Raw genomic sequence first — 15,258 nt, 5'->3', positions numbered from 1 at the left:
CGTCTCCTTAAGGAGCGACCACTCTTCTTGGACACCCGACTCCTCTCCCCTCTGGGACTTCAGTGCTTCCCTGACTATTCTCCTTAGCTCACTGAAGTCCACCCTCCTGAAGTCCAGAGCTGCTGCCTTGCTGCAGGCCTTTGCCACCTTGTGCTGGATGGTGAATTCCAGCAGGCGATGATCACTGTCGCCCAGGTGGTCGAACACCTGCAGCCCCCTCGCCAGGTCATGACCCGTGGCCAGCACCAGGTTTAACAGGGTGTCTCCCCTGGTGGGGCTGTGCACCTCCTGGGTTAGATGGAGGTCCTGCATTCTGACTAGGAACCTACGTGAGCAGTCAGATCTGGCTGACTGCTCTTCCCAGCAGATGTCTGGAAAGTTCAGGTCAGCCATGGTAACCACGTCCTTTGACCTAACTATTTCCGTGAGCTGACTTAAAAATTTGTGGTCTAGCTCTTCCCCTTGGTTGGGTGCTCTGTAGTAGACCCCCACCGTTAAATCTCTTTCCCCTTGACTGCCTTTGTATTCTAACCCAGAGCACTTCTGTGTGCTTCTCCTCTGACTCTCTGCTACCTGGTGAGGATGTGTATTCCTCCTTAATGTAGAGTGCCACGCCCCCACCTTTCCTCCCTGTCCTGTCCCTCCTGTACAGCCTATAGCCCTTGATATTCACTGTCCAGTCATGCGTTGGGTCCCACCACGTTTCAGTGAGCCCCACTATGTCTGGGTTGGTGTCAGCCAGCAGGAGGGTAAGTTCCTCTTGCCTGTTTCCCATACTGTGAGTGTTTGTGTAGAGGCATTTGAGGCCTCCTGTGGATGTGTGCACTGGCCCCCTACTTTCAGCATTACCCTGGCCCCTGTTGCTCACCTGTGTATATGTTCCACTCATCAGTCTAGGCTGGGCTGTACTTGTGGGTAGTGCTTGGTTTAGCAGTCCAAGGCTTCCTCCTCCCTTGGCTTGCCCTTCCCCCGATGAGCCTAGTTTAAAGCCCACCGGAGGAGATCTGCCAACCTAGAAGAAAACACACGCTTGCCTTTAGGGGAAAAGCGTGTCTCTTGTCGTGATGTGTGGGTCATTGTCGAGGAAGCCAAAGCCTGCCTCGAGACACCATTCCCAAAGCCACCAGTTGGCATACAACGTGCATTGCGGAGACCATCTTCCATGTCCGCTGGCTGGTAGGATAGAAAAGAAAACCACCTGTGCACCTATCTCCTTCAGCACCCCCCCACAAGAGCGTGGTAGTCTGCCATCAGGTGATCAGGGCTTCTCCTGGCCGCATCCTTAGTACCCACATGGATTAGGACCATGGGGTAGTAATCAGCGGGCTGGATCACAGCCTGGGTCATCCCCTTCACGTCCTGAATCTTTGCTCCAGGTAGGCAGTAGACCTTGTGTGTCGAGGGGTCCTGGCAACAGATGGGGCCCTCTGTACGTCTCGGGATGGAGTTGCCTATGATGATCACTCAATGCTTTCTCCTCTGGGACTGCTTAACTCCTTCGGCCTGTTCGGAGTGTGGAGAGTGTGGAGTTGTCTCCTCTCCCTCTTCCTCCTCCAGTGTTGCCAGGGCCTCGTACCTGTTCTCCAGCTGGACTGGTGGAACTGGTACTGCTGTGTTGCGAGCAGCCCTGGTTCTGGAGGTGACTGTCTGCCACTCTGCAGTGGAGCGCACTTCCTGAGGTGCTTCTTCCTTGAGTGTATGACTCTGCAGGGAAAGGAAATAGCCGTCAATTTCTTCCTCTGCCTCCCTGATTCCCCTCAGCCTGCTAACCTCCTCCTGGAGTTCCCTCACCTGCGCCTCCAGGGCCCTAAGGTGGCCGCCTGCAGGGCAGGTGTGGGTGTCCCCAATCCCTGCCCCCCCAGGCCTTGCTGGGCAACTCCCGCAGGCCAGGGGTTTGGGGGACACCAGCCCCCGCATGGGCTCTGTCTGGGTGGAGGCCTCAGACAAGCCCCACGAAGGCTGCGCCCCCCGGGCAGGGGCCCTGGCAGCACTCCATGTCAACACCATCATAGGAGTTCCTGCTTGTTTCTGGCTTATTGCGATGCCTTCGTCCTGCACTAGCGGGAGTCTCCCTCCTGGCCCTTCTTGCTCGCCTGCCAGTGCGAACACTGACGCAAATGCTGGCTTGAGAGTGTGGCTCCCTACCGGATCAGCTAAGAGGGATCTGGGGAGGCTTCCCTTCCGGACCCGGCTCAGCTGCGTCCGGTCCCTCTGCCCACTTACCTTAGGGGGATCAGCTGCTGCTGCCCCCACTGCTGGCTCCCCTGGTGATCTAATTTGGATTCTTTGTTGCAGAATCTGAAAAAAGTCAGGTCAGAGAGCAGTAATCTTACCATCTTGAGTTAAGAGGTTTGCCTGATACATACAGGGTCTGATCTTAAGCCCACAGAAAGCTGTGGAAGCCTTTCTGATTATTGCAGCAGTTTGTGGATTTGGAGTTTTAGTGGGGTCCTGAAACCAAGGCGAAACTTGTGGCATCACAGGCAAAAGCCGTACATTGAAGCCTTGTCTCTTGCCATGGTAAAAGCCAGTGGGAGATAGGGGATGGACCTGATCTGCTTCTGAAAAGATTGGTTGAGGGGGGTAGGGGGAGATGGGGATGGACAGGACCAGGGTTTTGCCGAGTCCAAGGAGAGGAGGTCATAGGTGAAATACCTCTTGGGTCATTCCCCACAAATGTGGGTCATTGACCTCTTACCTTCACCTCCTCCTTATATGAGCCTTCCCTCAGTAATAGAAACTGCAGAATGATCCGGCAACACTTTTGTCCTGTGACTGCAACCTGCCTAGACCTACCCAAGTTAAATTAACTTTTAACTTATCCAACTCTGATATGCTAAGCAGGGTGGCTGCAGCTGTAGAAAGCTTGGTGTGGGTTAGCCAGCCGAGTATTTTTGCGCAGGTGTTTGGGAAAGTTTTCAGCCTGCAGAAATCTCTACTGCCACGACTACATACTAACAATACCTGAGCTAACTAGTTTATAGCTAGCTTTGGTATGTCTACACAAGCTGTGGTCACTGCAGTGCAGACCTACCTACCCCAAGGCAACCAGTGAGAGTGAATGACTTTATTAGGAATGCTGTGCAAAGGTAGGAAGGGTTGAAAAATGCAGCCCTTTCTTTGGAAGGAGATGCGACTACTTCTGATTTTCTGCCTGGCAACAAGGGAAAGCAGTATGGATTGAGCGGGAAATATATGGAGCTGTGAAACCTCAGCATCCTGGTTTTGAACCACCTGCTTCATTGCAGTTTGGAGTGTTCTTATTTAAAATTTTGGTTGGAGCCCAGGTGTAGTCTTTAACCATACTGCAACTTTTGCTGTTGGATGAGTGTCCTTTACCAGTTGTTGCATAGGTAAATTGCTGTATTTCTAACTGATGAAAATGACATGGGTTGGGGGGATAGTTCTTAAACTGGGAGAACTTAAGAAGAATCTGGGTTTTCTCTCTAGTGCATGGGGTAATAGATTGGGAGCCATGATATTTGGGTTCTGGTTCTGCTTTTGTCTCTGCCTTAGGAGGTCACTTCACCTCCCTTTCTCTCTCCTTCCCTTCTGTCCTTTGCTTGTCTTGGTTATTTAGTCTAAAACTCTTTGGGGCAATGGTTTTCTGTTCATTCCTGTTCACTGTCTAATACAGCAAAGTCTCTAGATGCTGCAGTAATTTTCCTTACGAGGGAGGTTATTTAGGCTTCTCTCTGGTTGCAGAACTTTCACTTTTTTGTAGTCTGAAGTGGCTTAGACAAAAGGGGAGGGGAGAGAATACCTGTTTATGAGATGAGGCACAAAAATACCTTGACACCTAAATTATGTTTAATGATTGTTACAGTGATTGATTGACTAAGGTGTGGGGGGGGTGTGCAGGAACAAGGTAGAAGATAGTGGCATGCTGACATATTTCATCAAGAGTAAATAAGCACTAGTATGAATGACTGATCTTCAAGAAGGGGGAAGGACTTAAAATGTTCAGTATCATGACCTAGTTCTGTGGAGGATACCTGGCTTTGTAGGTGGTGTGAACAAGGGAAACCTTCTCACCTGCACCCTCTGGTTTGACCCTACAGATGCAAACAAACTTCCCCCTGTGTCTGAACGGAGTGCACAGAAGGTACACTTTTAATTTTTTTTATTTTTAGCTACCGAATGATTTTGTTTCCAGGTTCTTCAGTTTGGACTTCAAAGTTCTTTCTCATTCACCACTCCTGACACCACCATGTAGTGATTACCCATCTCAATAAACATGAGAAGAGGGAAGAACTAAGCAACAGACTTTACTTGTGGCGTAGTAGGCTAACCTCTGCAGACCCTTCAATCTTTTCTCTTTACTTTCCCTCCTTCTCTCCCCCTCCACCGCTCCCTCTCCTCCTTTGGCTACAACCTAACTGAGGGACCACATCCTAGTCCCCAACTCTTTTAAAGTAAAGCGCATAGGATGTATCTAAATTATATCTTTTTGTCAGTACAGGAACAACAGAGAAATAGCATGACTTCTAACGCAGCCCTGCAAATGTGCCGAAACCCTGACCCAGAAGAACTGCTCTCTGATTGGGGTAGAAGGCAGCTTCCATTCCTAGGCAGTGCTTCATCTTTCTCTGGGGTGGCTCTTGTAATTTGGATTCCTGTTTACTGGACCAAGGCTAAGACCACTGAAGTCTATAAATGGAGGCAATACGTAATTATTAGTAGGTTTGGTCTGACTTGAGTTTTGTTAAGCTGGTTAATTTTACAGCTTCCTTAATATACCTTTTGAAGTGCTTACAGGCTAAAGATCTGGCCCTGCAAAAACTCACTAGTGATTGTAGCACGTAAGATTAATGGTTCTACCCTCAGCAAGAAATGTTTCCTTGGGGACCAGGTAAAGATAAGAATAATTCCATATGAATATGTAATTTGGTAAACATTCCCTACTCTCTAATCTCCAAAGCTCCATACTGTATTTACTCAAATCCAAGATGAGGATTTTCCCTCATTCGACACTGGACGTGGGGGGAGCCCCTTGTCTTGGATTCACTTATGAGCTAGGGGTGTGGGGGGAGGACAGCGGTGGCGACCTCAAGCTCGACCATGAAGCCACAGCTGCTCCTCTGCCACCTGCCCCCTATAGCCTCTGTTCCTCACTACCATTTCCTCCCCTTTACTGCAGCTGCTTACTTTCCCATTGCAGCTTTGGCTCTAGCTAGTACCTTGCTCTGACTAAGGGCATGAAGCACATGCTAGCTTTGTCCCCTGCCTGGCCACGTGGCAGTGGTTGCAATGGCAATAGCTCTGGCTCCGGCTCCGGTTCCAGAGCTGGGCCAGAGCTGCCACTACTGCTTGTGTTGCATGTCTGGGTGGGATCTGGCACCAGCCTTGTCCATGTCTGGGCCAGAGCAGAACCCTAGCTGGAGCTCTAACAGGAAGTTGGGTGGTAGGGGTGGCGAGGAGGGAGGCAGTGTAGGGGGCAGGCTGGGATGGAGGTAGTATGGGGGGCAGGCAGCAGGGGACCTAGAGCCTGGGGGTGCAGGGATTAGTGGGGGGTGGGGACAGGTGCCAGTATGTGAGGGGCAGATGGGAGGGAGGGGTAAGGTGCAGGGAGGCACCATGTGGGGTGGGGGGCATGTTCAAGGGGGTACAGGTAGCAGGAGAGACAAGTGGTGGGGTGACAGGTCAGGCCACTTGACTCCTCCGCTACCTGTCCCCCCTGCCACTGTTATCCCTGTCACCGTGGTGGTGGTGGTGGGGGAATACATTTGAGACAATCCTCCAAACATTAGATTGTAGACATGGAAAATGATAACATGTATATATTTTTTCAGGTCTAGAATCTAATTAGTGGGGAGGTTATCAAATTTGAAGTTGCCTTGGATATGGGTAAATACAGTACCTTCCTAAGAAGCTGTGTTTTCTGACTGTCCTGGTCTTTGCAGGATGTTGGCTCCAGTTATTCTTTAACTTGGTGAGTGGCCTAAGTTGCCAACATCTTCAGTGGGAATTGGGCCTCTGAAATTGAAGCTGCTTGTCTTCACACCTAGGCAGCCACTTCAAGTGCACATCTATCCATTTATGTCTCCCATTACCAGTCCCCTGAGCTGCTTGTTCCTGCAGAACTGATTGCTTGCTATTCGGGGAATCCCTGAGATTTCCCTGCTTTGAACAAATACCCTTCCCTTTCCATTGGTCACTCTGCAAACAGGAAATAAATATTGTGGTGCCATTTGTATTGTACTTCAAAGGGCCCCACTTTTTTGACAGCTTGGAACTCATTGTTATTAGAGACGGATTTTCCAAAGTACTTTGTGTCTAGCAGTTCCCCAGAATTGTATGGAGAGAGAGAGAGAGAGAGAGAGAGTGTGTCTCTTGGCACCCAATGTACCGGCTTCTTGAAAATCTGACCCCTAGTGAGTGCCTGTCCAGATTTTTGTGAACAGTGCTGTTCCAGTTCAGTGCATGTGTAAATGGATGTGATTATAGGAATCCTGACGTTGTTTAACTTCATTAGAGAACAGTGTGCTTTTTACAAACTGAAGTAAGGATATTCCTTAATATGCAAAGCTGGCTTCCCATAGGAATCACACCTTTCGATCTAGTTTATTTATTTAATATAGACAATTTTGAACACCATTTCTTATTAGCATCAGTAAAAGCTGAAGCATGCATGGTATAGTGAATATAAAGCAGGTGGCCATTTGCTAGGCTAGAAGCCAGTGGAAAGTTTCTCCGCTGACTTGGATTTTTGTTCAAGCCCAAGTGTGAAAATGTGGAGCAAGGAGACAGGTGACAAGACACCATGCTTTTTTAGTATTCCTTTAAACTTCTCTTGGGTAAAAAATTATTTCCGCAGGAAGGGTTCTTTTACCTCCCTCCCTAGGGGATAGATTTTAGGGGTTAGGTCATAGAATGAACAGCCAACAGCTTCTATGTGCACCTCAGCTGCTTTATGACTTTGGGAAAGTCATGTGGCCCCTTTACCCTTTAGTTTCCCCAGCTGTAAAGTGGGCAAAGCCAAATTAGTTTGTGGAGCATTGTATTCCTTGGCTGGCATATGCACTGAAAATCCTGTAAGCAATTGCAAAGCATTGATCATTTACTGGTATTTCTGTTATATCAGCAGACATTGTGCCTTTTAAGGGAGTAGCACAAATGATAATGAATGATATTTTCTGACCTAAAACAGTTGTGCTAGCCCATTTTAGGCAAAATTACCAGCTGGAGAACGTTTGGAACATGGAGAATAGAGAAACATTTTAATAGTAATTACATTTGACTTGGAAGTGATGGATGAATGAACAGAGGATGGCATGCCTCCACCTGCTCCGTAATGGTGGGGAAGGGAGTGAAGCAGTAAATTACTGTAGTCTTACAGCAGAGAGCATGCATGTGGTGTGTGCTGCCACATCAAAAGCTGGCATGGACGGAGCAGCATTGTAAATTTGCCAGCTGCAGAGTGGTATTGACTCTTGTCACTACTAAGTGTCTCTAGGTACCAAAGTAGAGACACCAGCTATGCTCATCATGGTTCCCTGCCATTTACTTGTGGGCTGCAGGAAAAAAAGAAAGAATCAGTTCCCATAGCAGCTGCAGCTGGTACAGCAGTGAATGAGATGGGAAGTAACATTGTGGCATTCTTAGCCTGCCCTTTGAAATGGGCAGATAAGAACCTGATGGCTTCTGGAACACTGAAAAATTCAGGGTTCTCCACCTTGGGAGGAAAAACCCTGCAGCATGCTTACAGGCTTGGCAGTGCTACACTGGCTAGCCCTTTGGATGAAAGGGACTTGGGGGTCATGATTGACCACAAGATGAACATGAGCCTTCAATGTGATGCTGCAGCTAGTAAAGCAAGCAAAACACTGGCTTGCATCCATAGATGCTTCTCAAGCAAATCTCAGGACATCATTCTCCCCTTGTACTCGGCCTTGGTGAGGCCGGCAGCTGGAGTACTATTTTGGACTCCGCAATTCAAAAAGGAAGTGGAGAAGCTTGAGATAATCCAGAGGAGAGCCACGTGCATGATGAGAGGTCAGGAAAACAGACCTTAAGGTGAGAGGCTAAGAGCTATGGGACTCTTCAGCCTGGAAAAGCGCAGGCTCAGAGGTGATCTGGTGGCTACTTATAAGTTCATTAGGGGTGCTTACCAGGATCTGGGGGAACATCTGTTCACCAGAGCACCCCAAGGGATGATGAGATCAGACAGTCACAAACTCTTCTGTGACTGTTTCAGGCTGAACATAAGGAAGAACTTCTTTACTGTCCAAGCCCCCAAGGTTTGGAATAGACTGCTGCTAGAGGTGGTTCAAGCACCCACCTTGAACGCCTTCAAGAGACATTTGGATGTTTATCTTGCTGGGATCCTATGACTCCTGCTGACTTGCTGCCCTTTGGGCATGGGGCTGGACTCGATGACCTTCCGAGGTCCTTTCCAGCCCTAATGTCTATGAGTCTTTGTGAAAGCAGATTAATAGGACTCTTACATCTGTCATTTAGATCTACAGTTTGTCTTTATAGAGGCTTCCTATCGTACAGTTATTAGTGCTTTGTACAGTGAGCTTTGTGCTTTGAGTGCATAGCCTGGCCACAGGGACTGAAAAAAGGCTATGTACTTACCCAAACAAAATGAGCGTTGCTCATATTGGGCATGTTCCCACAAGCGTGCATGTGCATTTCCTGGGGAAAAGTAACTGAAGCATGTACATGTGCCTCTGCTATTTATCCCCAGGCATGGCACAGCACGCACACTCTGGCATGCATCAAATTGTCCTGGGTGGGGTAGGGAAGGCTGGGGCCAGCACCTGCTCTCCCAGGGCAGTAGTGGCAATCTGGGTGTTTGGCTTGGGTGCTGACCCAGCCTACAATAGCTGACAAAAACTCCTTAAGTAGTCCTCCAGCACAAATAGTTGCCCACCTTTGATATAGATGGACCCTGTGAATGTAAGAGTTGAGTCTTATTTTTTAATCTTGCGGGTTTTGTCTGCCTGAGTCTTGAGGATGGCTCCTCACTGCTTTGTGGTTTTGTTGTTGCACAGATTGACATGTGAGAATGTGTTCCAGTGTGAAACTGGCATGCCTCTCACCAGACACTGTGCAGTGCCCCACTTCCAGCTGCCTCTTTGAGCTTCTGACCTGTCCTGCATGCAGAGAGATGCAAAAAATATAGCTAGGCACAATTACAGAAGCACCAGTGTTTTCTTTATTTTGTCATCAGGTAAGAGCAGGGCTGTGACAGCAATGCAGAGGAGTAAGAGGGTGCATTGCAGGTAAAAGTTGCTTCTGGGGGGACACTCCCACATGGGAAATGTGGAGGGGCTTGGAGTGGGTGTAGCCTGGTTTAATTCTTCCTCAGGGCCTGGGTAAGTGCAGCTGAGCTGGCTCCACAATAGAAGAAACTTGGGGAATTGATCCTTCTGCAGCAAGAGGGAACTGAGGAGGAAATCATGGGGCATCTATACACATACTCCGAGGTGGGGTGAGGGTGCTTTAATTAAAGCGCCCTCAGTGTCGCATTTATTCAGCATCCCCCACTTCAAAATGGTGGTGGGGGTGCTTTAACTTTAGCATATTTGAGCCATTTTGAAATGTGGGGATACTGAATACCCATGATGCAGAGGCTGCTGGAGCATGCTAATTAGCATGCTTCAGCAGACTTGATTAATCGAGTCTGCTCCAATGCATGCTACTGGTAGTTTGTATAGGCGAGTATGATTCTTCTAGCTAGAACTAGAAATATGTAGTTTGGGTTGTTGGGCTCTGTTTTGTGCTAGATTAATTTAGACTAGTGGTCACCAACCAGTGGATCTCGATCCACTGGTAGGTAGATCTTGGAGTCGATCTGAGGCTGAGGTTGGGGGCTGAGTGCCTGTGTCCATGCATGCATAGGCCCCAGCCCAGCAGGTCGTTTCATCGTGGGGGGAAGAGGCAGGGGCTAGATTGCATCTCCAGTGAGGGACAGTGCTGCAGAGACAGGAGCAGGGGTAAGTTGAGTGGGGTCCTGGCTGGGTAGACTTACCTGCTGGGGAGGTGTGCCCCCAAATAATTTTTTCTCCCTCTACTTCAATCTGCCCTCCCCCTCTGCCCTCCCCACAAACTTATATGCTCGGTGGCGAGGGGAAGGGGGTGCTATGGTGGTGGCACACGGTAGATCTTCGGTTGCTTTTAAATGCCAAAGGTGATCTACTTAAGGAGACCACTGCCTTAGACAGATCACTGAAGGACAGAGAGTGAAAAATACCTGTTCCTAAAATCCTTACGGCCTCTTGAAAATTTTTCCCCTCAGTGACTTTTCTTAGCATACCGCTTTTACACAGTGAAGATGTTATCTGTTGTATGGAAACTCAGCTTTCTGAGTTATGATTGTGAAATGCTTTTGGTTTCTAGGCTGACCCTAGAATCAGTTTCTTTGACCTTTCCCTCTATTTAACAATACCCTTATTTTTTCACACATTTTTTCACATCCTTTTGTCGTATAATAAGCATCTTGTTTTTGAAAGGCAGAATTAAAAAAAATAGATCTTTTCTTGTAGTAGGTAACAGAATAGCAGCAGGTAGGGAGCCAAGCCTGCCCAATGTTTTGCTTTCCGTGTATTGCTGCAGATTTTACTTTCCATTCCCCTGTAATTAGCGGAACGTGCTCTTACTGTATTTCTTGTGTATAATGCACATTAATATCCCACGGCTGGTTTGTTTGGTTTTTTTGTTTGTTTTTAAGGCAATGGTGCATGTTGTATATGAGAAAATGTTACCTCCTTATGCAAATTCCATTGCTAGGTTTGAAGAGAATTCTTTTGGAATGTGGCTGCTGTTCAGCACTAATGAGGCTGGTTGGGATCATTATACTGCCGGATTTCAAGTGATGCTTTGCTTACAGAAGCAAACTTGTATGTGTTTTTGAGATGGGAGTATGTGGCATCCCCAGTAAGTTGCATCTGTGTCATCTTCCCTTTGTTTTACTTTTTTTTATCCCCCACTCTTTCTAGCCAGCATGGATGAGAAGAAATGCAGCGTGTGGATGTTTTTACCACTTGTGTTCACCCTGTTCACTTCAGCCGGGTTATGGATAGTGTAAGTTACCTTCTGCTGTGTGTGTTAAATTGAGCATTTTTGTGGTGTGGAACACATGTTAATAGAGAGATTTTAATGGGCCTGTCCCTCCCCCAGTTATAGAGATGGCTGACACCTTGTAATCTACCTTTTATAGAGGGCAGCTTGCAAGTGTGCCCTCCCAAGACCAGGATGGGGACCAGTTTGTTGCTTAGAAGCTCGTATTTTGGTCCCTGATTCCCACTTGTTCCACAGGAAAAAGCCTTACCAGCCCCTTTTCAATTTGGAGAGATTAAAGGGTCTCCTGATTCGATTCGAATTCAGAGATTCGGCTACCGAATCTCCGCTGAATAAAATCGGGGACTGATGCTTTGCACAGCCATACTGTCCACGTGCCATGCCATTAGGTCAGTGTCCTACATGCAACGGTGGTGGCACATGAGTTGGGAGCTGTCTGGAAAAGATAGGAAAAATGTGCAAGCCCCTTCTCCTCTTCCCCCCCCCCCCAAACCACACCCCAAAAACCCTGCCCTTCCCTACAACTTCCCAAAGCACTTCCTTGGCAACTAAAACCCAAATTCAGTAATACACTTAAGCATGGGTTTATGGGCTTTTTTTAATCTGGTCCAAAGTGTTGAGGATTAAAAGCTTGCTCTGTCGTGGGTGAAGAAATTGTAATACTGTACATGGAGTTATATTGGCAACTTGCCAAATGTCTCAGGGAATGATCTCTTCTGTAGATCTTTAACCAAAGTAAATGTACACAAGACCAAACATTTGTCTGGGCTGGGATCTTCCTGAGGAGACAAACGGGAGCTGCCATTAGTGGGTCCTCATAAGTAATAAGCCCTTGCAGTTGATCCATCTCTGTACTCATCCAGAGTGGGGGGTTGTGGGGTATAACTTAAGAACCCGTGAGCTGCCTTGGACAAGCTTTTCCTGTCTATGCTTAGCTAGAACCTATGGATTGCATATACTGAATGTTATCCTGAAGTACCTAAGCACATGCTCAAGAACTTTCTATTTCTAAAATTGGGGCCTGAATGAATTTTAAAGTGAGTGTCTTGGTCTTATTTTTGCATGTGATTTTTTTTTTCTGTCTTTCTTTTTGTCAGATACTTCATAGCAGTGGAAGATAACAAAATTCTCCCATTAAACCTGCCAGATAGGTAAGAGTTTGCTGGCTTTTTTTTTGTTTCTAAATCAGTAATATCTTGCAAACATATTTTCAAAGATGCACAAAAGAGCAAAATCTTTAACTCTGATTCCTGTTTTTTTTATGTCACTTAGGAAACCTGGTTCCAAAAGTCCACCTTACATAAGGTAACTTCCTAGTTAACCCCTCCCTCCCCAGTTAACCATTCTGATGAATGGGTGCTGTTTGTTTATCTCTCTTGCCAACTTAGAGTTACAATGACACACTTTATATTTTTGAAGTATCGCAGGTGATGCCCCTCCTGCAAGCTGTGTCTTTAGCCAAGTCATGAATATGGCTGCATTTCTAGGTAGGAACCACATGGAGAATGGTTGTCTTTTCTCTCTCTCTCTCTCTCAATTCACTTCAAAGACTTTTTCGACCATTAGTAAAATCCAGTAAATGTTGCTGTCATAGATGATTTGAAACCCATTAAAGAGCTGTTGCTAACTGCTGATGAAGGCAGTAATTATTTGTAAAAAGACGGAACAAAACTGGATGCTTTTCAACTTTGTAGTGTCCATTTTATTTTTTTATTATTCCATCCTGGCCTTGAGTCTTTTGGTTGCATGGTGCATTATTTTGTTGTTGTTTTCTCCAACAACATACTGCATGAGAACATGGTGTATTGCGTTGTTGTATATGAGAAAATATTGCTTGTGATTTTGTTTCTCCCCCAACCCTTTTAGTAAAAATCTGAAGGTTCATGGGTTCCCACTAAAATGAGTGTTCAGGAAGGAAACTTCAAATTGACCATGACTATGAAGTACACTAGAAGGATGCAATATTTGAAAAAAAAACATGCTTGCCACAGAAACTGTAAGCATCTTTTTTGGACTCAGTATCGACTAAATGAATGTACTGATTTGCTGTTTCTTAGGTGCTCTTCTATCTCTGCCCCATAGGCAATGTACCTACCTAACTTATGGGAGCACAGCTCATACTTCCACACTTAAGACTTGAGTTGAATTGGGCACTTTCAGCATTGATTCAATTACACTGTTATATTTTAAGAGCACAGCGTATCTTCCTGAAACTTGAAAAAAAATTCAGAGTCAGGTTTACACACAAAATAAATTGGCACTGGTTAAGGTATGGAAATAGTGTCAAGGCACTGAAACAACATTGCCCTCCCCACTACTGACATAATGGAGAGGTGTGGAATTTGAGGTCTTCCAAAATCAGTTTTCATAGTTTCATAGTTTCTAGTCGTAAGGGACCTGAGCAGATCATCGAGTCCAACTCCCTGCTGTGCCAGGAAAGAGTAATGGGGTCAAACGACCCCAGCAAGGTGTTCATCTAGCCTTCTCTTAAAGACCCCCAGAGTAGGAGCCAGCACCACTTCTCTTGGAAGTTGATTCCAGATCCTAGCCACCCTGACCATGAAGTAGCGCCTCCTGATATCTAGCCTAAATCTACCCTCTGCCAGCTTATGACCGTTATTCCTGATCACTTCTGGCAGTGCTTGGGGGAACAGGGACTCCCCCCAATGCCTGCTGGTCCCCTCTGACTAACTTGTAACAGGCCACTAGATCCCCCCTCAGCCTTCTCTTGTGGAGGCTGAACAGGTTCAGGTCCTTGAGCCTCTCCTCATAGGGCCTGCCGTGCTGCTCCCTGATCATGCAAGTGGCCCTCCTCTGGACCCTCTCCATGTTGTCCACATCCCTCTTGAAGTGCGGTGCCCAGAACTGGAGACAGTACTCCAGCTGCGGCCTGACCAATGCCACATAGATGAGGAGGATCAACTCCTTGGACCTGCTTGAGATGTATCTGTAGATGCATGACAAAGTGCGGTTGGCCTTCCTGACTGCATCCCCACACTGCTGGCCCATGTTCATCTTGGAATCAGTGATGACTCCAAGATCCTTTTCTGCCTCTCTACTGACAAGAAGGGAGTTTCCCAGCCTGTAGGTATGGTGCTGATTGTTCCTCCTCAGGTGCATCACTTTGCACTTGTCAGTGTTGAATCCCATCCTATTCTTATCTGCCCACCCTTGTAACCTGTCTAGGTCTGATTGCAGCCTATTCCTTCCTTCTAGCGTGCCCACATCCCCCCACATCTTCATGTCATCAGCAAATTTGAACAGGGTGCTATTTACCCCCTCGTCCAGGTCACTGATGAAGATGTTGAACAGTGCAGACCCGAGGACCGAGCCCTGTGGACCCCACTGCCCACATCCCTTCTGGTCAAAAATGACCCATCCACCACCACTCCCTGGGCGTGGCCCTCCAGCCAGTTGGTGACCCATTTGACTGTGTAGGTGTCGACACCACAGTCCCCCAGTTTCTTAATGAGAACGGGTTGAGAGACAGTGTCGAAGGCCTTCCGAAAGTCCTGGAAGACTATGTCCACTGGTACCCCTGCATCTAAGGATTTGGTGACCTGGTCATAGAAGGCCACCAGGTTGGTCTGACAGGACCTGCCGCTAATGAACCCGTGTTGGTGGCTCCTAAGCATAATCTCCCCTGCTGGCCCCTTGTGGATATGCGCCAGTATAATTTTCTCAAAAAGCTTGCCCAGGATTGAGGTAAGACTAACTGGTCTATAGTTTCCCGGGTCTTCCTTCCTCCCCTTTTTGAAGATGGGAACCACATTGGCCCTCTTCCAGTCCTCAGGCACCACACTAGAGGTTTTAATTGCGTATACAGGCAGTTCTCAGACTTACAACAATTGGTTCCTGAGAACAGTGTCTTAAGTTGAAATGTTACAACTTGGAACTGATTTTTCCCATGGGAAACAATGTTATAAATGAGGGATTGGATCCTGAACCAAGGCCCAATACCCTATTTCAGTGGTCTCCAAACTTTTTTGATTGCGAACCGCATCAGTAAAAAATTTTTGAGCACTCACTCCCAATATATGTATATTTATATTCACGCACCCCTATCAGTAAAAAAAAAAAAAAATTTTGAGCATGCACCCCCAATATATGGATGTTTATATAAATATAATTAGAAGTTCTAATATTTTCTTCCCGCACCCCAATGGATCATCTTGCGCACCCCCTGGGGTGCACGCACCCCACTTTGGAGACCGCTGCCCTATTTGCACC

The 15,258-nt window shown here is 47.1% G+C and overlaps 1 protein-coding gene across 3 annotated transcripts in view; it reads left to right on the top strand.

The window, feature by feature from the left end:
- Positions 1 to 15,258, top strand: part of TMEM150C (transmembrane protein 150C) — a 54,200-nt gene that overhangs the window by 16,712 nt on the left and 22,230 nt on the right. For 2 of the 3 annotated variants that reach the window (XM_090036929.1, XM_090036927.1), the window contains exons 3-6: positions 10,947 to 11,031; positions 12,126 to 12,179; positions 12,301 to 12,333; positions 12,448 to 12,515. In XM_090036929.1, the coding sequence (XP_089893055.1) occupies positions 10,952 to 11,031; positions 12,126 to 12,179; positions 12,301 to 12,333; positions 12,448 to 12,515 (235 nt within the window). In that variant the 5' untranslated portion in view covers positions 10,947 to 10,951. Of the gene's footprint in view, positions 1 to 4,061; positions 4,106 to 10,946; positions 11,032 to 12,125; positions 12,180 to 12,300; positions 12,334 to 12,447; positions 12,516 to 15,258 lie in introns of all 3 variants that reach the window. The other variant, XM_090036930.1, reaches the window with a different exon arrangement.

Source organism: Crocodylus siamensis, chromosome 2 (genome assembly GCF_052110815.1).
Source record: "Crocodylus siamensis isolate JL-2025a chromosome 2, ASM5211081v1, whole genome shotgun sequence".
NCBI classification, from domain to species: Eukaryota; Metazoa; Chordata; order Crocodylia; family Crocodylidae; genus Crocodylus; species Crocodylus siamensis.
The sequence above is the reverse complement of the archived record's forward strand: the minus strand, read 5'-3'. Positions and strand labels throughout refer to the sequence as shown.